This window comes from Oncorhynchus tshawytscha, linkage group LG17 (genome assembly GCF_018296145.1).
Source record: "Oncorhynchus tshawytscha isolate Ot180627B linkage group LG17, Otsh_v2.0, whole genome shotgun sequence".
NCBI lineage: Eukaryota > Metazoa > Chordata > Actinopteri > Salmoniformes > Salmonidae > Oncorhynchus > Oncorhynchus tshawytscha.
In genome coordinates, this window is record NC_056445.1 from 14,715,530 (window position 1) to 14,738,066 (window position 22,537).

General features: G+C 45.1%; 1 protein-coding gene across 1 annotated transcript; it reads right to left on the bottom strand.

Annotated features, from left to right (window-relative positions):
* Nucleotides 1–3,900: 3,900 nt before the first annotated feature.
* On the bottom strand, nt 3,901–20,196 carry LOC112217261 (protein Wnt-16-like). The gene is made up of 4 exons (XM_024377526.2): nt 19,736–20,196; nt 19,364–19,590; nt 17,131–17,420; nt 3,901–5,706 (listed from the first exon to the last, which is right to left on the bottom strand). The coding sequence occupies exons 1-4, from the start codon at nt 19,828–19,830 to the stop codon at nt 5,242–5,244; spliced, it is 1,077 nt and encodes a 358-aa protein (XP_024233294.2). The 5' UTR covers nt 19,831–20,196; the 3' UTR covers nt 3,901–5,241.
* Nucleotides 20,197–22,537: the final 2,341 nt, after the last annotated feature.

Here is a 22,537-nt window from a genome sequence, read left to right on the forward strand (position 1 = left end):
TCCCTCAGAGTCCCCACAGCTTACTGTGTCACGGCAACCACCAAAACACGAGCACCCTCTGTTCCATAGCAAGCCTTTAAAAGGAGAGCATCTGGGGGTAAAATAGGGATTTCAGAAATTATGTTACCACCACCAAAATGGTTTGTCTTTTCATCTGGCGTTGCTTTCCTCATCAACGAGGCTTGATGACTCATCGATGAGCAGCAGTGAGGGATTGCAGTGTGTTGTTTTACTCACCGATGCAATCTGGTCCCCAGGACCCTGGACAGCAGTGGGGCTCAACCACCTCCTTATAACACTCATGAGAACAGCCCTTGATAGACAACACCAGACTAGCCATGGGACTCACACGGTACCTACAGAGAGAGAGATACCTGCTGTAGGGTACGGTGCTACAGAGGTCACAATGCTCTGTACAACATATCTGGTTGTGTCTTATGTTAAAGCAGAGACATTAGATATTACGTAGATACTACTAAGAGAGAGCCCCTTCATCTATTCTATTTCTCCCTCACTCCCTTCCCTATTCTGTCCCCTTCTCCCCCCCATATCCCTCTTCCACCCTCATTTACGTCCCATCACTCTCTTCTCTGTCTCTCTCCCTCTCGGTCTGTCTGTCTCCAGTTCCGTGATTATGCTCTGTAGCTCATGTCCTGTGGCCACTACGGTCCCCCGCGTCTTTGCCGATACAGATGACACCGGTCCAATGGTCCAATTGGCTGCAGACGTCTTGGAAACATTCTGCCAACACCAATGTATGATCTTCATTTGAGCCAGTTTGCTATAGCAGGAATAATCCTATAGCAACAGGAATTGTGAATTGAATGAACTGTTATTTTTGTAGGGGTTGATATATTTTTCGTAAGGTAAAATCAAGTCAATTTTTTACGTGGAAATTACAAACTTCAGAAGCCTTTTTAAACTTCATGTTAAACTACATGTTAAAATATCTTAAAATGTCATGTTTAAAATACATCTGTGACTGTCATCGTGCACAGAACCATTGTTCAATCTCCACTGGAACAGATATACACTAAAGCCAGAGGACACCATACATAGTTTTAAAGTTCTACAATATTATTACCTGACGTGACTTGGACATCTGCTGTGTGTATAAGCCTTTACAGACACTTTTTTAATCGAATTTGACAGCAAACAAATGATAAGCTTCCAGTCGTTTCAGGAAATGGTAAGCTGGTGTGACCCTTAACCTCCTTCCAAACCCTTCAACCCATAACGTTTTTATCCATGCATGTCATCTGGCTCTCAGCGGCTGCAAAGGTCAAGGCTCAAAAAGCATTTCTGAAGGCTTAAAGAAACCACTCTGTCCTACTCCTTTGTCACCAGATTTGCTGAGATTACTTCCTGATTAGTCATCCCAGTAAGAGCATCTATCATCCTCAATACAGGATTAGGCGTTTCTGAATAACAGCAACATTTTTAAAAAGAGGATTTCTTATTTGATTTAGTGGATTGCCCCTGGTAAATATGGGGGCATGTTCATTAATTTTCTCTAGCAGGTTTGTCTTTGGCCACATTATCATGCAATGCCTGCATTTGAACTCAAGAGGGCAGCAGAGAGTACAGAAGGAGAGCAGTGCTGTAAGGACCTGTTGAAATAATAGGCTATAAATGCACTGCTCGTCATTGGAGGCTGGTGGAAGGAGCTATAGGAGGACAGGCTCATTATAATGGCTGGAATGGAATAAATTGAATGGTATCAAACATATGGAAACCAAATGTTTTTCTCCGTTCCATTTGTTCCAGTTCAGACAGTTGAATGAGCCCATCCTCCTATAGCTCCCCCACCAGCCTCCACTGCAGCTCATTTTATAATAAGAAAGATAGTGAGTGAGATATATCTGGAAGAAATACAGAGAGAGTGGAAAGAGAGAGGAAAAATAGAGAGAGAAAGGGAGAGAGATTGAAAGAGAGGGGGGATACCACTCATTAGGCAGAAAGAGGAATCAAGTCGAAAGTCGAGGAGAGGGAAGAGTGAGTGTTGTGTTGAGAATCTTAAGAGTGATGATGTATGCTCTGGATGCCTGCCTTAGGGTTAAATGTCACTGGCACCAAAAATGCTCCGTCCAGCCAAACTCCTAAGGGTTGAACCCATGCCGACTGGCAGGGGTTGCGATGGACGCCACCGTGAGATTCCGGACACATGAGAAAACACAGTCGAGGAAAGACAGTCTGAAAAGAACATGAAACTTGGCTCAGTCTACTAGTATGTCAAATCCAAAAGGAGACAAAACAGGACTTATGGTCCACATGTGAATGCGTCCAACTCTGTGGGGATGGATGGAGCACATCAGCTTCAAACAAAAGACAGCGTCACTGGGTTCTCACTGGGTGCCAATGCGTTTTATTAAGCAGATATTACAATGCTATCGGGGCTCTCATAGCGCCTTTGAAGCAAATCCTCACCCCCTCTGTGATTGGCTAAGAAATAACACTCAGAGAAAAACTAGTCTGGGGTTGACTTACTGGAATAAGCATTGTTTTCAGCTGTGGATCTCCTGTTGAATCAACCCAGAACATTATCCATCCATATTCACTCTGTTTTTCATTCTATCGTATATAAACAGACCCGCAAGGCCAAGATATGAGAAAGGAATGAGTGTTGACCTACAGTATGAATCTATTGTCATGTTGACTGAGGCATAGACATACAAGGACACAATTAAGACTGAGAAGTTCAGAAAGATTAGATACATGAAAAATAATTTCTAAATAACTTTTATACCGGATATAATATCCCTGTGTGCAATCCCATGTGGCTTAGTTGGTACATCATGGTGCTTGCAACACCAGGATTGTGGGTTCAATTCCCACAAGGGACCAATGCAAAACTATATGCACTCACTAAATTGAATCAAATTTATTTATAAAGCCGTTCTTACATCAGCTGATATCTCAAAGTGCTGTACAGCCTAAAACCCCAAACAGCAAGCAATGCAGGCGTAGAAGCACGGGTAGCTAGGAAAAACTCCCTAGAAAGGCCAAAACCTAGGAAGAAACCTAGAGAGGAACCAGGCTATAAGGGGTGGCAAGTCCTCCTCTGGCTGTGCCGGGTGGAGATTATAACAGAACATGGCCAAGATATTCAAATGTTCATAGATGACCAGCAGGGTCAAATAATAATAATCACAGTGGTTGTCGAGGGTGCAACAGGTCAGCAGCTCAGGTGTAAATGTCAGTTGGCTTTTCATAGCCGATCATATAGAGTATCTCTACCGCACCTGCTGTCTCTAGAGTGTTGAAAACAGCAGGTCTGGGACAGGTAGCAATTCCGGTGAACAGGTCAGGGTTCCATAGCCGCAGGCAGAACAGTTAAAACTGGAGCAGCAGCAAGGCCAGGTGGACTGGGGACAGCAAGGAGTTATCAGGCCAGGTAGTCCTGAGACATGGTCCTAGGGCTTAGGTCCTCCGAGAGAGAGAGAGAGAGAGAGAGAGAGAGAGAGAGAGAGAGAGAGAGAGAGAGAGAGAGAGAGAGAGAGAGAGAGAGAGAGAGAGAGAGAGAGAGAATACTTAAATTCACACAGGACACCGGTAAGACAAGAGAAATTCTACAGATATAACAGACTGACCCTAGCCCCCCGACACATGAACTACTGCAGAATAAATACTGGAGGCTGAGACAGGAAGGGTCGGGAGACACTGTGGTCCCATCTGACGAAACCCCCGGACAGGGCCATCCAGGCAGGATATACAGTGGGGCAAAAAAGTATTTAGTCAGCCACCAATTGTGCAAGTTCTCCCACTTAAAAAGATGAGAGGCCTGTAATTTTCATCATAGGTACACTTCAACTATGACAGACAAAATGAGGAAAAAAAATCCAGAAAATCACATTGTAGGATTTTAATGAATTTATTAGCAAATTATGGTGAGAGGGGAAACGAAAGGAGAGAGAGGAAGAGACGGAATAGGCTTAAATTCTTAAGAGACAGCAAGAGGAATGCTCCAAAACCAACTCAAGCATCTCCATGGTCCTGCTGTCAGTGGGTCTACTGAGAACAAACTGCTCCATTCCATTGATGCATTCCTTCATTTATAGCTGGTTTCGGATCCAAACACAAACACAGGAAAGAGAAAAAGTTGATCGGACAGCAAAAGGATAACAAAGGATCTTGGTAATACAATGATGACAAACAGAAAACCAACACATTAAGTGGTACAGCTTGACAAACACATGCTGTATGTCTGAGAGAATTGGATGGGCTTGAATCTTAAGACACTCATTGTGTGACGCAGCATCCTTTTAATATTTACAAAATGTAAACCATTTACAAAAATATTACGTCATCTGACATATTCTCAGTCAAAGCACCCGGCGCTTTACCCTGCCCTGACTTGTGCAATCTGAATAGCAAAAAAAAAAAATGGTACATTTCAAGAAACCTTTCCAAAATATCTAAAATAAAAATGTCATGGTACCATATATTTTTGAAGTCATTAGCAGTTTATTCCAAAAATACAAAGCATTTGAATGATTATTTCAAGACTTATTTCTATGCATTGATACTGCAAGCTTTCCAACAAGAATAAGTCTAACCTATCCACCATCAATCACCATAAAGCCATGGGTCTGTCCTTACTCCCTAGCCTGTAAGAGAGCCCCAGAAATGACACAAAAGATGGCAACCTCTGACTGTTTCCCAATCCCTGTACTGTCTATAGCTCTAGCCTGCAGTTGTCTATATGAGACTTCGTTCTGATCTGGAAATGTAATGACACTGTTGCGGCCCAGCAGGACTGGGTTGCCGCCCCCCTACAGGCACTTTTTGGTCCCTTGGTGAATGATGTGTAAGAGGAGAACAGAGTCCATTTGAAGACTTGAAGAGTGAGGTTTTAACTTTCATCAAAGTTCGGTTTGTTTTTATCATTGAGTTTTGTGGCTCATTTCTACTCTTGAGTAAATCATGAAGATGTCCATGTTTGGTAGTCAGAGTGTGTGGATCCTCAAGTCTCTGAAACACTGTGGAACTCCTGTCCCATTGGATAGCTTCCTACAAGGCTGGGCCCTGATAGGCCAATCAAAGTCAACTATTTTCCACTGTCTTTGTCCACCTCTGATGGTGTGGTGTATAAATACCGTCTTCCTGAGAGTTGAGATGGAGGGTTGTTGGTGCTGCGCCGCCCCCCTTGTCCATGGGAGAGAGGAATGATGGGGGAGTCTTTTAGTCTCTCATTGGGGACAGTGTGAGTGTTTGTGTGTGCCATCACCTGCCTCCCCCTCCCTATTTACACGTGTGCATGTCATTCATGCTCTCACACTTCTGACACCTCACATAGCAACACCACACAAACTTACACTCGCACCTCTCTACGTGGCGAACCACGTGTGTATTATACCCTCGACCGCAGCAGAGCAGGTTACACCCGTCGGGGCCGGCCGAGGTGCGGTTACACCGGCGCCCTCTAGTGCCCGCCACGCCCCAGCGCCGGTCCTCCAGACAGTAGTTAGGAGACTTGTTGAGGAAGATAAGTTCTTCCTTCCCGATGGGCACACGTCGCTGGTCCTTCTCCTTCCTCCTCACCTTCCTCTTGGAGCGGTCCAGCACCTGCACGCTTCCCTCGTAGCGCTCCTTCAGGAAGTTGCCCACGCGCTCGAACGACGCCATGGTGCGCCAGCACGTCTTGACGGCACACGATCCCGACACACCGTGGCAACGGCAGTCGGTGGCCATCGTCTTGGCGACAGCCTGAAAAGGCAAAAGATGGAGAGGATGGTGTTAGGAATTACAACAGACTTACAACACTAAGAATTACAACACTGTAAATGTTACGACGGACTCGATGCCAGAACTCTGTTTGATAGAGACTGCCTTTTGTTTACACAAACGCTGTGGGAATGTTTTGAGCAAAATCACAATCTATTGTTCTGAATGCTGGATCTTGGACTGGGACTGTAACATTAGTCCTGAGGTTTGTGCATTCTACTTCTAACTCTGACACAATAGACTCCCTGGGCACTGTGAACAACTGGAACAAAAAGCTAAACTGTCCTTCACAGTTTAAACTGAGAGATTGAGGAGACATTTTCTTATGACCACAAACCCCAGGGCTCATTGGATTTAGGATGACCCCAGAAGAGCCAACAAATTTCACCTCTTTTTCACCTCTTCTCCCTCTTCCCTGTCGGTTGAGTTTAGTTGGAAAGGCAGTGTGTGTGCGTGTGTGTGTGTGTGGCAAAAGTATGTGTTTCAGTGAACAGATACACTGCTACCATTGTGTCCACATCCCTCTCCAGTAGTGAAGCCCTCTCCTCTTGACAGTGGCTAGTAGATAAGAGAGAGACCCAGTAAGTGTGTCTTAGTGAATGCCATTTAGTGGTAACGCGCATGCCCCGCCCACCTGAGTATCTTTTTCAGCTATCTATTTCTAGTGTTTGATGGGTGCAAAACCCGCTTGTCCGGATTGATTGCTCTCATTTTACTCCTGCTTCACACTCTTGCTTGTGCCTGACGTGGTCATCCCTACTGCCTCTGATCTGGCGGTCTCACTGAACACATGCATCATTTGTAAATTATGTCTGAGTGTTGGAGTGTGCCCCTGGCTATCCGTACATTTTCAAACCAAGAAAATGGTGCTGTATGCTTTGCATAATTTAAGGTATATGAAATTATTTATACTTTTACTCTTGATACAGAGGAATATTTGATCAATTACATGTACTTTTGATACTTAAGTATATTTAGGACTAAATACTTTGACTTTTACTCAAGTAGTATTTTACTGGATGGCTTTACTTGAGTAACTTTCTATTAAAGTATCTATACTTTTACTCAAGTATGACAATTGGGTACTTTTTCCACCACTGCTGTCACGCCCTGTTCTTAGTGTTTTCTTTATTTATTTGGTCAGGCCAGGGTGTGACATGGGTTTATTTTGTGGTGTGTTTTTGTATTGGGGTTTTAGTGGGTATTGGGATTGTGGCTTAGTAGGGTTGTCTAGTAAAGTCTATGGTTGCCTGAGGCGGTTCTCAATCAGAGGCAGGTGATTCTCGTTGTCTCTGATTGGGAACCATATTTAGGCAGCCATATTCTTTGAGTGTTTTGTGGGTGATTGTTCCTGTCTCAGTGTTTGTTGTCACAAGATAGGCTCAGTCACTTTGGTTTTTCTTTTTTCCTTGTTTTGGAAGAGAAGAGAATGTGCGCCATTCTCCTTGCGGAGATGGTGGTAAATCCATCAACACGGTCGGTCCCTGGGATTGGGCTGGCCAACACGATTCGATTTGCTTGGAAGGAAAAGGAGTTGGAGCCTTTAGGACGGGAAACTTTTGGAAGGATAATATTGATGGGGATTCTAAAGCTGATGGTGAAGGACGTGTTTTGTTTCCAAGGCAACTCGTTGGAGGGAGCATACGACGTGGCACTATATACAGAGGAGAAACATGATGATATCCTGAGAAGGGCAAGAGCAGTGGGAGGTGAGAGGCCGATGAGCCACTATGAAATAACAAGCCTGGCGAAGAACAACTTTAGGGTTGTAACTGTCAACATTTACAACCCATACGTTAAGGACGAAGAGGTGAGGGCCTTTCTGGGGAGATACATGGATAACGTCTCCTCAGCAAGGCACCTCAAAGACTCCCTTGGGTTTTGGAATGGGAGGAGAGGCTTCCAGGCCCTCCTCAGGGAGGACCCAAAGGGACATGGTGGCTACCTCCATCCTCCTGCTATGTTCTCCCTAGGGGCTGACAGGGGGATGTTGTTTTATGCACGTCAGCCCCCATTTTGCAGGCGCTGTATGGCCTACGGCCACATATTCGCTTCGTGCAGCACAAGAAAATGCAGATTTTGTGGATCTGAGGAACACGAGGCGAGGGATTGTGACAAGCCTAAGGCGTGCCACGGGTGTGGCTCGTCAGCACACCTGTGGCGGGGGTGCCCGGCTCGTCAGAGGTCATATGCGTCTGCGGCTGGGGGGGAGCAGGAGCGGGGGATGGGGGAAGAAGAGAAGGAGAAGGAAGCACGCCTCATGACCAGAGTACAGGTCCAGAGGGGAAGGCCGCAAGGAAGGAGGAGGAGCAAGAAGCGGCGGAATGGAAGAGAGAAGGAAACAGAAGGCACGGGAGTAGGAGAACCAGGAAAAGCGGCGGAAGACGGCAACCGAGTGGAGGAGCATGAGAGAGAAGAAAGCGAGGGAGGAGTGGTGGAGAAGGAGACGGTGGAAGAGCAAGTGGACTGGGGGGAAAGTGCCCTGGTGGAAGAGATGAGGGGTATGGTGGAGGAGCTGGCGGGGGGGGAGGGTGGTATCTCTCCACTGCCCCCATCACCAAAGAAGAGAATGAAGAGGAGGGTGCGATTGGCCGACAGTGAGAGGGAGGGGATGGCCAAGAGAGTGATGGGGGTGGGAGATACCTCTGGGTTGCTGATGGTTTCCCCAGGCCCTCAACTTCTGTTGGGTGGGGACACACCTAACAAGACTCAAGACTGGGTACAGGAGGAGGTGGGGAGTTTTTTGTTTGGGGACTCAGCCTCCCCGATTTTTTTCCAAACCAGCTGCAGCACTGGGGAGGGGGAGGAGTGTGTGGGTAGACCCAGGGTGCAGGGCACCCCGGAGCCAAACACTATTCCTGCATCCTGGGTTGGTGAGATGGAGGAAGAGGGGGGGGATGTCGGGAGTACGGATGGTGTTTTCACCGGTAGATATGGAGCAGGGGATCATCGGGTGAGTCTCCTGTTTTTTTTTTTTTTTTTTTTTTCTGTCTGGGTTTAGAATTTGAGTGTATTACATGTTTTTATTTTATTCTTTCATGGGGTCTAATTTTACTTTTGTTAGTTTAAATGTAAGGGGTTTAAGGGATTTTGTTAAAGAGGGTGGTTTTTAGTTATTTGGAGGGTGTGGGGTTTGATTTTTGTTTTTTACAGGAGGTTCACCTGAGGGATGGAGGGGATGTTAGTAGGTTTAAGAGGGAGTGGGACAAGGGGGAGTCGGTTTGGGGTATTGGGGGTGCACTCATCGGGGTAGGGATTTTGTGTGGGCACAGGGAGGTAAAAGTGGAGGATTCTTTTGTGGTAATGCAGGGGAGGGTTATAGGGGTGGATGTCACGATAAGGGATTGTAAATTTAGATTAGTGGTGGTGAATGGGCCACAGGTGGTGGCAGAGAGGAGGGAGATGGTGGACTGTCTGATGCCCCTGTGTGTCACAAATAGGAAATTAGTGATAGGGGGGGATTTTAATACAGATTTAGGAATAGGGGGGATAGCAGTGCAGGCGCCACCACCGGGCTAATGGCTTGCCATGGTCTGGTTGATGGTGGTCTGCGCACTACTCCAAAAATGGCCGGTCCTACATGGCGCAACTCCAGGGGGGTTGAGCGGAGGCTCGACTATATTTTTGTACCCAGGTCTTTGGGTAAGTTGTCTGGGCGGCTGTTGCCTGTTTTCTTTTCGGATCACGACGGGGTGCTCCTGCAGGTGGGGTCGCCAGTCTGCCTCTTTGGTAGGGGGTACTGGAAGTTAGATCGGGATGTGCTGGAGGAGCAGGCTTTTTGTTGACAGGTTTTATGGTTTCTTTTGGAGGCTTGAAGGCCTCCGGTCCATGTGCGAGGGGGTGTTAGAGTGGTGGGAATTAGTTAAGGTGAGGATTAGGGCTTTTATAATAGGGTATTGCAAGAGGAAAAAAAGGGAGGAGAGGAGGGAGGTGGATCGTATCCAAAGGTTAATTGAACTCGAGTACGAGGCAGGCAACCTCGGTGGGTCGTTTGACTGGGAGAGATCCGCTACCCTAAAGGCGCAGCTCAGGGAGTTGCAGGAGCGGAAGGCTCGAGCTTTCCTGGTGCGTGCGCATAGTGGCTTTCTAGAACACAATGAGACTTGTTCTGCTATGTTCTTTAAGTCGGTTAGGGCCAGACAGAGTAGGAAGGTAATGGCGTTAGGGAAGAAAATGGTAGTATAGTTAGAGAACCAGAGGATATGGTCAGGGTGACAACTGATCATTTCCAAGGTTTATTTAAGGAAAGGGAAATAGATGTAGAGCAGGGAAATGTGTTTTAGAACACTTGTCCAGGCGGTTGCCGGAGGACATTAGAGAAGTGATGGAGGCCCAGATTTCACTAGAAGAGGTTGAGAGCGCTCTTAGGAGGATGGGAAAAGGGAAGGTGCCTGGGATGGATGGGCTGCCGGCTGAGTTTTATCTCAAGTTTTGGGGTATACTTGGACCAGTGGTACTCGAAGTCTTGAAGGCCATCCTTGAGACGGGGGTCCCGGGGGGATCAATGGCTGTTGGTGTGCTGTCACTTTTATATAAGAAGGGGGAAGTAACAGACCTTGGCAACTGGCGGCCGTTGACCATGCTGTGTGTAGATTACAAGCTACTTGCAAAGATTTTAGCAGACCGGTTGCGCACAGCCCTTCCCTACGTCGTCCATGAGGATCAGACGTGCGGGGTAGAGGGCCGCTCTATTAGATGGAACCTACAGTTAATCAGGGACTCCATCGCTTGGGTTGAAGATAGAGGACTGCCTTTAATGGTAGCAGCGCTAGATCAGGCGAAAGCCTTTGATCGTGTGAATAGATCCTTTTTATTCAGAGTGTTAGGTCGATTAGGATTTGGGGAGAAGTTCATAGGATGGATTCGTACATTATATGTCGGAGCGGGGTGCCGAGTTAGTGTAAATAGTCACTTGGGTGACGTTTTTGACCTCTCGTCTGGGGTCAGGCAGGGGTGCCCACTCTCGGCTCTCCTCTTCGTTCTGTACATGGAGCCTCTGGGGGCTGCCATTAGGGCAGACACAGGGGTGGAAGGCTTGTTGATCCCTGGAAGTGGTGGGCTGCGTGTTAAGATGACGCAGTACGCCGACGACACTTCCTTGCTGCTGTGCAAGGACTCGTGCCTGACAAGGTCCCTTGCCATCTTTGGGGATTTCACTCGTGCGTCGGGAGCGGTTCTGAACCATGCAAAGTCTTCCGTCAAGTTTTTCGGTAGATGGCGCGGTAGAACGGATGTGCCTGGGGGGTTATCTCTCTGTGAGGGGGCCCTGAGGATTCTCGGGGTCCATTTTGAGACCTCCAGCTCAGCGACGCTAAACTGGAACATGCGTATCGCAGTGGTACAGAGGAAGCTAGCCATGTGGAAGGCTAGGTATTTGTCTTTTATGGGCAAAGTCCTGGTCCTAAAGGTGGATGTGTTGCCGTCTCTTTTGTATTTGGCGTACATCTACCCATTGCCGGCTTGTCTGAGGAGGCCTCTAGTGAGGCTTGTGTTTCAGTTCATGTGGAGTGGCAGGTGCGAGTGGGTCGCCAGGGCACGCATGCTCTGTCCCATCGGGGAGGGAGGTAGGGGAGGACCACATTTCCCCCTCAAGCTGGATGCAATTTTTGTTTCTTTCTTGTTAACGGAGCTTGCTCATCCAGTGATACACCCGTCCGGTTACCTCCTGAGGGTGTTCTTCTCGTATCAGGCGAGAAGCGTAATGGTGTGGTCTAACACGGGTCCTCGGGCGGAACAGCTGCCATGGCACTTTGGTCATGCGGCCAAGTGGCTGCGTGCACACCCTGAGGTTGAAGTTGCCCGAGTAGGTTTAGATCACAGGCACCTGTACGAGGAGGTCAGAAAGGCAGGGAGTCCGGCGCCTGTAGTGGGCATCTCGGAAGTGGTCTGGGAGGGAGTGCAGGCGCGGGGTCTGGACAACAGGCTCAAGGACCTGAATTGGTTGAGCCTCCATAAGTGCTTGTCGGTACGTTCCATCATGTACCGGTATAGTTTGGTGCAATCTCCCACCTGTCCAAGATCCTCTTGTGGCAGGGAGGAGACTGTGCGCCATGTCTTTTGGGACTGTGCCTTTGCCGGAGTAGTATGGGCTAGGGCACGGGTGTTGTTAGGTTTGGTAAGGGGGGATTTTGTATTGACGTGGGCCAGGTTAGAGAGAGGTGTAGGGAGAGCGAGAGGGACGGATAGGGACAGGTTTCTGCTCTGGCTTCTCATGAGTCTCTTTAAACGGGGGCTGTGGGAAGCCAGGCAGAACATGGTGAAGACCGGGAGAGATTGGGGGTGGAAGGGATAGTGAGGAGGGTGGAAGGAGATTTGAGGGGGAGGATGAAGAGGGAGGAGAGGAAGTGGGGGCAGAATGCTGCTCGGGAGAGGTGGAAGGGGGGTTTAGGGCTGGGTGTCATTTAGATTTGTAAGGGGATAGATTAGGGACGGGGAGATAGGGAAAGGTAGTTTGTAGGGTGACGGGGAGGGAAGATGCTCCCCTGAGGTTTTGTTTGGGGTTTTTGTTTTGTTTAGTTAAATTAAAATGCCATTATTTGAGTATGTATGAAAATTATGAGTTGTAAAGAATGAATGGTATTGAAGATAATAAATTATTTTTTATTTTAAAAAAAATAGGCTGTTTAGGTTTTCGCGTTACGGTTCTTGTTTTTGTATTGTTCGTGTTTATTCGTCATTAAAACATGTACCACGCTGCATTTTGGTCTGATGACTCTCCTTCGACGCAAGAAAACCGTAACAACTGCTCAATGGAATACATTGTCTTAAAGTTGAATATATAACAACACTAAAGCTTTGTCTGGGATTTAACGCACGTCTCGACACGTGCTGTACACGACAAGAAAGATGGCTTTATTTTGATGGGTGTTCATCTTTTGTGGAATTTAAAAAAAAAAAAAATTTAATACGGTTGAAATGTTTACAAAATAGATGCGCTGAAATGAAAGCAAGTCCCGAATATGAACACTCGGATTATAGTGATATGTCTGATCTCACAAACCATGTAAAGTACGTTTAGATAGGCATAATCTAGAGCCAAGCGGGGTTTTTTTATCCGTGGGTTTCCTGCAGACTTGCACCTTGGGTGCAGGTAGGGTATACATAGAAAGTGTTGGGTGGTTACAGCCCTCTTCCACTCCATTATGTTAATTTATTCATATACACAGCCTGTGTATTTAGATTTTTAAATACCTGATACACTAATAGAATGTATACAGTGCCTTCAGAAAGTATTCACAGACCCTTGCCTTTTTTCACATTTGGTTTTGTTACAGCCTTAATTTAAAATTGATACAATTTAGATTTTTTTTTGTCACTGATACACACATAATACCCTTTAATTTGACTAATACATTAAAATAAATGAGAAGCTGAAATGTCTTGAGTCAATAAGTATTCAACCCCTTTCTTATGGCAAGCCTAAACATTTCAGAGGATAAATTGCATTGACTAACTCTGTGTGCAAGAATGGTGTTCCAACATTATTTTGTAATGACTACCCCATCTCTGTACCCCATACATTCAATTATCTGTAAGGTCCCTCAATCAAGCAGGGAATTTCAAGCACTGACTCAACGACAAAGAGAAGGGATGTTTTCCAATGCCTCGCAAAGAAGAGCACCTATTGGTAGATACATTTTTTTTAAAGATAATTAAAGCTCACATTGAATATCCCTTTGAGCATGGTGAAGTTATTCATTACACTTGGGTGGTGTATCAATACACCCAGTCACTACCTCTGTTGCCGGAGAGGAATGAAACCGCGCAGGGGTTTCACCTTGAGGCCATTGGTGATTTTAAACCAGTTACAAAATGAAATGTGGGAAATAAATACATATTCTGTCCTGAATACAAGGCATTATGTTTGGTGGGGGTCATGTTATGGGTATGCTTGTCATCGGCAAGGACTAGGGAGTTTTTTAGGATGCAAAGTCCTAGAGGAAAACCTGGTTCAGGCTGCTTTCCAACAGACACAAATCCACCTTACAGCAGGACAATAACCTAAAACGCAAGGCCAAATATACACTGGAGTTACTGGACAACATTGAACGTTCCTGAGTGGCCTATACCTAAATCTCCCACCAAAATCCCTCAACTCCATTCATTATTTGTCTGTGCCAGTAAAATGTTTTATTTGCTGTCTCTGCCTGGCCGGTTCCCCTCTTTCCACTGGGATTCTCTGCCTCTAACCCTATTACAGGGGCTGAGTCACTGGCTTACTGGTGCTCTTCCACGCCGTCCCTAGGAGGGGTGCGTCACTGGCTTACTGGTGCTCTTCCACGCCGTCCCTAGGAGGGGTGTGTCACTTGAGTGGGTTGAGTCACTGATGTGATCTTCCTGTCTGGGTTGGCGCCCCCTCTTGGGTTGTGCCGTGGCGGAGATCTTTGTGGGCTATACTCGGCCTTGTCTCAGGATGGTAAGTTGGTGGTTGAAGATATCCCTCTAGTGGTGTGGGGGCTGTGCTTTGGCAAAGTGGGTGGGGTTATACCCCAGGACAGGGCCAAACAGGAAGGATATCATCGGATGGGGCCACAGTGTCTCCTGACCCCTCCTGTCTCAGCCTCCAGTATTTATGCTGCAGTAGTTTATGTGTCGGGGGGGCTAGGGTCAGTTTGTTATATCTGGAGTACTTCTCCTGTCTTAACTTCTTGGATATAGGGGGAGCTCTTTTAATTTATGGATAAAAAAACGTGCCCGTTTTAAGCGCAATATTTTGTCACGAAAAGATGCTCGACTATGCATATAATTGACAGCTTTGGAAAGAAAACACTCTGACGTTTCCAAAACTGCAAAGATATTATCTGTGAGTGCCACAGAACTCATGCTACAGGCAAAACCAAGATGAAACTTCAAACAGGAAATGAGCAGAATTTGAGGCTCTGTTTTCCTTTGTCTCCTTATATGGCTGTGAATGTGCCATGAACGAGCCTAAGCTTTCTGCCGTTTTCCCCAAGGTGTCTGCAGCATTGTGACGTATTTGTAGGCATATCATTGGAAGATTGGCCATAAGAGACTACATTTACCAGGGGTCCGCCCGGTGTCCTTTGTCTAAATTGGTGCGTAATCTTCAGCTGCAGGCATTTTCCCATGGGATTCAGAGGAGAAAGCACACTTCCATGAACGATATATCATCGAAGAGATATGTGAAAAACACCTTGAGGATTGATTCTAAACAACGTTTACCATGTTTCAGTCGATATTAAGGAGTTAATTTGGAAAAATGTTTGGCGTTTTGATGACTGAATTTTCTGGGTTTTTTGGTAGCCAAACGTGATGTACAAAACGGAGCGATTTCTCCTACACAAAGAATCTTTTTGGAAAAACTGAACATTTGCTATCTAACTGAGAGTCTCCTCATTGAAAACATCCGAAGTTCTTCAAAGGTAAATTATTTTATTTGAATGCTTTTCTTGTTTTTGTGAAAATGTTGCCCGCTCAATGCTAACGCTAAATGCTACGCTAGCTATCAATAATCTTACACAAATGCTTGTTTTGTTTATGGTTGAAAATCATATTTTGAAAATCTGAGATGACAGTGTTGTTAACAAAAGGCTAAGCTTGAGAGCTAGCATATTTATTTCATTTCATTTGCGATTTTCATGAATAGTTAATGTTGTGTTATGCTAATGAGCTGTGGGGATAATTACACTCCTGGATACAGGTTTTTTTCGTAGCTAAACGTGATGAACAAAATGTTGCGATTTGTCCTAAACAAATAATCTTTTTGGAAAAACTGAACATTTGCTATCTAACTGAGAGTCTCCTCATTGAAAACATCTGAAGTTCTTCAAAGGTAAATGATTTTATTTGAATGCTTTTCTTGTTTTTGTGAAAATGTTGCCTGCTGAATGCTACGCTAAATGCTACGCTAGCTATCAATAATCTTACACATGCTTGTTTTGCTATGGTTGAAAAGCATATTTTGAAAATCTGAGATGACAGTGTTGTTAACAAAAGGCTAAGCTTGAGAGCTAGCATATTAATTTCATTTCATTTGCGATTTTCATGAATAGTTAACGTTGCGTTATGGTAATGAGCTTGAGGCTGTATTCACGATCCCAGATCCGGGATGGCTAGAATCAAGAGTTAACCGGTGTCCTGTGTGAATTTAAGTATGCTCTCTCTAATTCTCTCTTTCTCTCTCTCGGAGGACCTGAGCCCTAGGACCATGCCTCAGGACTACCTGGCACGATGACTCCTTGCTGTCCCCAGTGCACCTGGCCATGCTGCTGCTCCAGTTTCAACTGTTCTGCCTGTGATTATTATTATTTGACCATGCTGGTCATTTATGAACATTTGAACATCTTGGCCATGTTCTGTTACAATCTCCGCCCGGCACAGCCAGAAGAGAACTGGCCACCCCTCATAGCCTGGTTCCTCTCTAGGTTTCTTCCTAGGTTTTGGCCTTTCTAGGGAGTTTTTCCTAGCCACTGTGCTTCGACACCTGCATTGCTTGCTGTTTGGGGTTTTTGGCTGGGTTTCTGTACAGCACTTTGAGATATCAGCTGATGTACAAAGGGCTATATAAATAAATGTGATTTGATTTGATATGCTATAATTAAGTCAATATCTGATGGATTACAACATTTCAAAAAGTTTGGAGTATCTTCATCCATTGTCCAACTGTTGCATTTAGTAGAATTGTTTTAAAAACTTTTTAACAATTTTGATGACTGTTGCTACAATTTAGATGGCCTGGTGTCTGCTTGAACATTCATTAGTCACGCTGTCATGCCTCACCCATTAACTCACATCATCGAGGATGTTACACTTTCTTTCCCCTCTCTCCTTCTGTCCCGTCTGAGCATCCCCCTCTCACACTGACCTTCTTATTCTCCCTTCCCTCTACTCTGTTTCCTACAATCTTTCTGCTTTTCTCTGAATATCGTTCCCGCTCTCTCTAACACACGCACTTCCTTGAACGTCTCCTGAGAGTATTTTTAACAGTGTGTGATAAATTCTATTACCCACTGAATGGTTTGGTCCTAACTCCTCTCCAACCCCATATGGTGAACGAAACCCATAACTATAATCGCTACAGTAGGATTCCTTTCATGGTGCTAGATTAGTACTGTCATATCAGTCATTCATTCAGACACAATGAACCCTACACCTGCTAGTCTTGACAACTTGAGTTAACGCTCCCATGAGCCCTATTCAGCTTTTACATACGTACCTTTAACAACTGTGTTCAATATAAAATACTCTCTCTCTAGCTAGGTTGTGGATGTGTGTGTTTTGTTCTAGGGTGTATTGTGTCTAATCTAACATCAAACTTCATTGCTGTGCTGTTTTTTGTTCGGTAAACTGTCTGTGTGTAGTACATGCTCTGTAAGTGTTCTTCAACCTCAATGAGTGGGTGTGTGTGTGTGTGTGTGGGTTGGGTCTGTGTGTGTCGCGTCTCACCTGTCTCCCGGCTTCACTGTTGTGCTGGTTCATGGTGAGCAGTGCATCCCCTCCCCTGGCTGAGGACATATTCTTCACTGAATTATCTATGAACTTCCTGCTGAACCATGTACCGTACTGGATATGGTCTGAGCAGCCGCCCCAGTGCCACCCTTCGCTTGGCGAGCCTGTGCCCTGCAGGCTGGTGTCACAGCCGCACTCTGTCATATTGCCCGCACTGCAGGAGCGCGTCACTGCCTGGACCAGCCCAGCCGCCATCACCGCGTGGATAAACGCTGTCTCCTTGGTCCCTGTCAGAGTCAATGAAAAGAGGTTGTCGGAAGGGCAAAGGTACGCATGGATTATCGTGTAACAGTGGCTGTGGAGCTCTAACAGTGGCTGTGGATATCTAAAGCAGGCATTGGGTGGATTCTGAAAAGATTCCACTGCCACAACTTTCAGCCAATAACACTTCAGACAGAGGAATATGGCACAATTCTAGCATTAGAACTTCCGTGCATCTCAGTAGCACAGGCCTAGATATCCATACAACTTCCGTGCATCTCAGTAGCACAGGCCTAGATATCCATACAACTTCCATCCATTGTGGTCGTATAATACATCTTTGCTCTGGAGGGATACATGTGAGTTGAGTAGACACATAGCCCCATGGGAACTGTCCTGCCCTGTGTGTGGGAGGGGGGGGGGGGGTTACACTTCACAGGTTAGGGGCCACAGTAGACCCTGAGTGAGGACAGACAGCTCTGGCTCAGAGAGACTTAGGACATGTTGGATCAAACCGGTATCACGGTCACTTGTAAGGTCATCTGGAAATCTGACCGCCGGACAGAAACATTAGATTATGTCCTGTAATGAACGAAGGCTGAAAAAATGTTAACCCAAGTGAATGTTTAATGGGTAGACTACTAAGATGTACAGCTTATGGAAAGGGCTTGATAGACAAAACTCTAAAATATGCAGAATCGTCTGGATGGAACAGAAACATAATGACACCTGGTGACATCACTTGTAATGATTCAGAGAGTGCAGTTTCTAAGAATGACATGGTGTTTAAAAGGTCATACATAGTCTATCTTTGCTGTCAATCAAGGTTCAAACGTAAATTAGAGGTCCAAGCCACAGGTTGACCCAAAAGCCTTTCCTCCATGGAACAACAAGAAATCACCACTTCAAATTTGAGTTTGGCACTATGAAGGTTTGATCATTCAAACAAATGACAATTGCGGTTATTTAGGTTATCAGTGCTGCATTATATTATAAACATTTCTTGCTGCGCCCTAACCCAATAAGAACATTGAACACAGCAGAGCATACGTTTTTACAGTTGATTGTACGAGTTCGGACATAGGCTACATCTATGCATTTCCATCCCGTTGTATTATGCATAGGCCTAAATCAACATAATCGATATGGTCAGTTTTTTCTCCGATGTTTTTCGTCTGGGTTGAGTGAAGAAAGTTGATAGATGGCATGTGACAGGGTGCAACAAGGATAGAGAGGCATTTGGAAGAATGAGCTTCATGTGAAACTAAAATGTTGATAGCTAAAACATGCGCTGACTCTTAACCATCTTTGAAATCTGCATGGAAACAGATTTCTGGAACGCTATCTCTAAAAACAAAGAAACGGTGCTCTTATGTTACATGTCGACCATGAATCTCCTAATTAGGATAATCCCGGCTGGTTTCTGCACCAGAGGGGAGTAGGAGTTCTCTGTTCAAAGACCACACTTGACCGTGGATAAATGCTGTGTTTGGACGGTTAAACCGAAACAGATGTGCGCACATGTTCTCTCTCTCTCTCCCCATAGGGCATACAGCTGCACGAGTGGGCAAATCAAATCACGTCCCCTCCCTGGCCAACATTAAACATTTTCATGACTCAAACCATTTTCATGACTCAAACCGAACAAAGAGTTATGGAAAATGGAAGACGTGCTTCTTTTTGAGGCACTATCAAACAGAAAGACAATTGAGGGACTGTTTTTATATAGCAATTGCCTTAAACGGTCAAATACCAAATGATGTGGGCACACATATTAAATATCGGATTATGGAATACGACCATTATAATAGATGCACCCAAAATATAGTCTAATTTTCCAAATTAAACCCAATCAAAAAGAACATTATCAATAGCACATAAAAGTGCACGCGAATTTTTGCCAGCGGGGCACAAAGCACCCTATTGTTTTATGTCTATTAAAACGAGTATTTAAACCGCCTGTCCTTACCACTGGTTAGCTCGTAGCCAAACACAGAGAGCTCTTTGGCCGTAGAACAGTTCCAACGCTCGTGCTCGAACTGCGTCTGGCACTCCGCGATGCCGATGCGCGCGCCGTCCTTGATGCTTGGCAGGAGATGGGGCTTTCTCTTGCACAGGTCCTTCTGCTTGTGCGTCAGCGGGAGATTGGCGCAGCCCGGCTTCTCTGGTACTCCCACGGAGGTTATTCCCAACCACCTAAGACACAAAGCAAGCAGAGGAGACAGTACGTTACTTTCTAAACCCCATTCAGACCTAAACGGAATCGTATTTCATGCATAAACAAAATGGGGCAATTTCACAAAAAGCCAAGCTTAAATCACAAGCAATGAAATATACTTACATCCAACTGGCTCGACAGCAGACAGGATACAGTGAAAACAGTAAGAGAAACAGAAAGCAGATCTGATGTACTCCACAGCCGCTTCTTCTCTCCATGGCCACCTCATTTACAGAAGCTGACTGGCCTCCCGGGCACTGGGGAAGGGTATGTCCATGGAGCGCTACAGCATGGGACCCTAACAGAAATAATCCTCAATCCGTGGTTATCTCGAGCAATTCAGTAAAAAAACATCCACGGGGAGAGAGAGATGGTGATTCTAATCATGTGGCTCAGCGGCTAGTAGCCTACAGTTGGATGGGTGATAAAATAAGTTCCCGACGGTGTTCCCCAAAACGCAGACAAACAGTTTTATCCTGGACTGGGAGAACCCACACAGAGCGTCTCTGAAAAGCGCGCTCCCAGGCTCGGATTGGCGCACCCGTATATTAATATTCAGCAGACGCGCATGTCCTACGCGCTAATTGGACGGAGGCGCAAAGAAAAACGCATGCCGCAGATGGCACTGACAGGAACTAAGCAAAACGTTTGGCATGAGAGAAGGTGGGGTTCCACTAGATAGCACATCCAAAGTCCAAATTGGCTATAGCCCATGGTAAATATGTATGAAAACCAAATGTACTTTTTGGTCTTAATTTGAGGTTAGGGTTAGGTTTAGAATCAAAAGTTAAGAAGATCAATTGTAGAAATAGGCGGGGTTTACGACTTTGTGGCTGTGGTACCTAGTAATGACCGAGAAGGTGGAAGGAAGAACAAAAGTCAGCAGAACACTTCTTTATAATGGTCACTTTACTCAAGCGCTGTAAACCTAATCATGTCAGGCGAATATCATTTTTCACCGAAAAATTCCTTGATACGCAACCTTGAGTGACGTGGTGCATGAGATATTTATAATACAATAGATTATCTCATACACAACAATTATTTCATGATAAACAAGGCCTGGTTTTGAATTTAATACCAATTTAATTCCAACTAATCCTTATGACAATCGAATTTATATATTTGATCTATAATCATATTTATTGATTGCAAATGCAATGGTTTCCTGTTTTAAGATTCATATAAATCTACAGTTAGAGAAAATGTCCTCATGATTTCAACACATCGAAATCATCCTCCGAGGCAAACATTTTTTTTCCCTCTGCTCGTGAATTGTGTAATATTCGTTAGGTTTAGAATGTTTATAATCTAATTTTGCCATTTAAATGTATAGTTTAAATGATCAAAGCCTTGATTCAAATGCAACGACAATTACAACCACATTGCCCGTTGAGTAACCAATTATGTTTGAGAAAATATTTCCAATCACTGTTGAGTTCTTTGCCTTTTCCTGAATAATAAACATCATATGTACAGTCAGCGAGCATTTTCGACATTTTAAGGACATTTTTAAAAGGGTTGACTGACCAGCTTTCTGTTTAGTATATTAGACGGGGCTGTATGGGGCAGACGAGGTGAGGTCTACTCAGCCCCCAGAAATGTCACAACCCTCCCAAGCCTTTCAAATTCCCCGACTAAAACAGTGCAGAGTGAATGGTCTGCCTGAAATTTGACATCAGAGTTCGGAATGAATCGCAGTGCGGGGCAGAGTCCATCATTCCTCCTTGGCGCGACAACAACCCAGGCGGCAGGCCCACCGTCTTCAGTGCGGTTACATGTGCCCTGAAGACAAACCTTTGTTTATAACATTTTACATTAACCTTCATTTTGATCGAGACTTGTTGCATCTACCTTATTCTATCCCTCGCCCACTCAATGCTGTTATTTAGCCACATGTCGCACAAGACCATTCAATTTGAAACACTTTAGGCATGCACCTCACTTTGTATGCGTTCCCTTTATTTGATCTAGAAACTATAAAACAAAGGTTTTAAACAAATATGGATATATTTTCAATATATCGCTACATTGTATTACATTTTTATGCGGTCATATAACCGTGTTTATAACGTTCTTTAGATAGGCATTGGCTACATATTTGAACACACTATTGTCAGTGTAAGTAGGCCTAAATAAAATAGACTAATAACTCTCTGGAATAAGGCCCTAACAGTACGTCGACCTCAAACACGAGTTAGGCCTGCATTTAAATCAACATTAGTTTGACTTCTCGATCCTGCTGCTCGATCTCTGCCCAGATCCCGCCGTGGGTAGGGTGATTGGATGTGTCGGATTAGCGGCACATGACTGCAAAGGGGAGTCGTTACGCGCCAGACGGAGTTAAACCACATTACACTGATATTCATTTTATTATAGCACAGTTATAGCCTAATTGAAAATGTGTCTCCCTAATTATTAAGGGCTCCGGTCTAAGGCACTGCTAGGGGCGTCAGAGACCTGGTTCGATTCCAGGCTGTATACCAACCGGTTGTGATTGGGAGTCCCATAGGGCAGCGCACAGCGTCGTCCGGGTTAGGCCGTTATTATAAATAATAATTTGTTCTTAACGGACTTTCCCAGTTAAATAGAGGTACAAAGAGGTGTTCTTCTAAACCAGCTGATAGAGATGATGATCAGGTCTTGGTGGCACGAAGGAAATTACAAAACGCAGAAGGAAAACAAAAGAGAGCCTCTGCCCACCTTCTCAGAGCATCACACGGCTTCATACCCCTGCACGGTTGAATTGTGATGATGACTGTTATTAAAGGATTGGTCTAATTCTGTGCGCAAACAGCATGCACAGGCTTATCCTCATATGGTGCACAATTTAAAGGGGAAATCTGCGAGGTTTACAAGCTAGTGCTTTGTGGAACTTTCAAAACACAGTTTCATGCTTTCAGAAAATAGTTTCTGGACACAAAG

Excerpts from the sequence above, each read along its gene's own strand:
- LOC112217261 (XM_024377526.2), bottom strand. The coding sequence starts at position 19,830 with ATGGAGAGAAGAAGCGGCTGTGGAGTACATCAGATCTGCTTTCTGTTT. Across the intron at positions 19,591-19,735 it reads TGCTGTCGAGCCAGTTGGAT|GTGGTTGGGAATAACCTCCG; the intron begins GTAAGTATATTT and ends TTTGTGTCTTAG. Across the intron at positions 17,421-19,363 it reads TGGCTACGAGCTAACCAGTG|GGACCAAGGAGACAGCGTTT; the intron begins GTAAGGACAGGC and ends TGACTCTGACAG.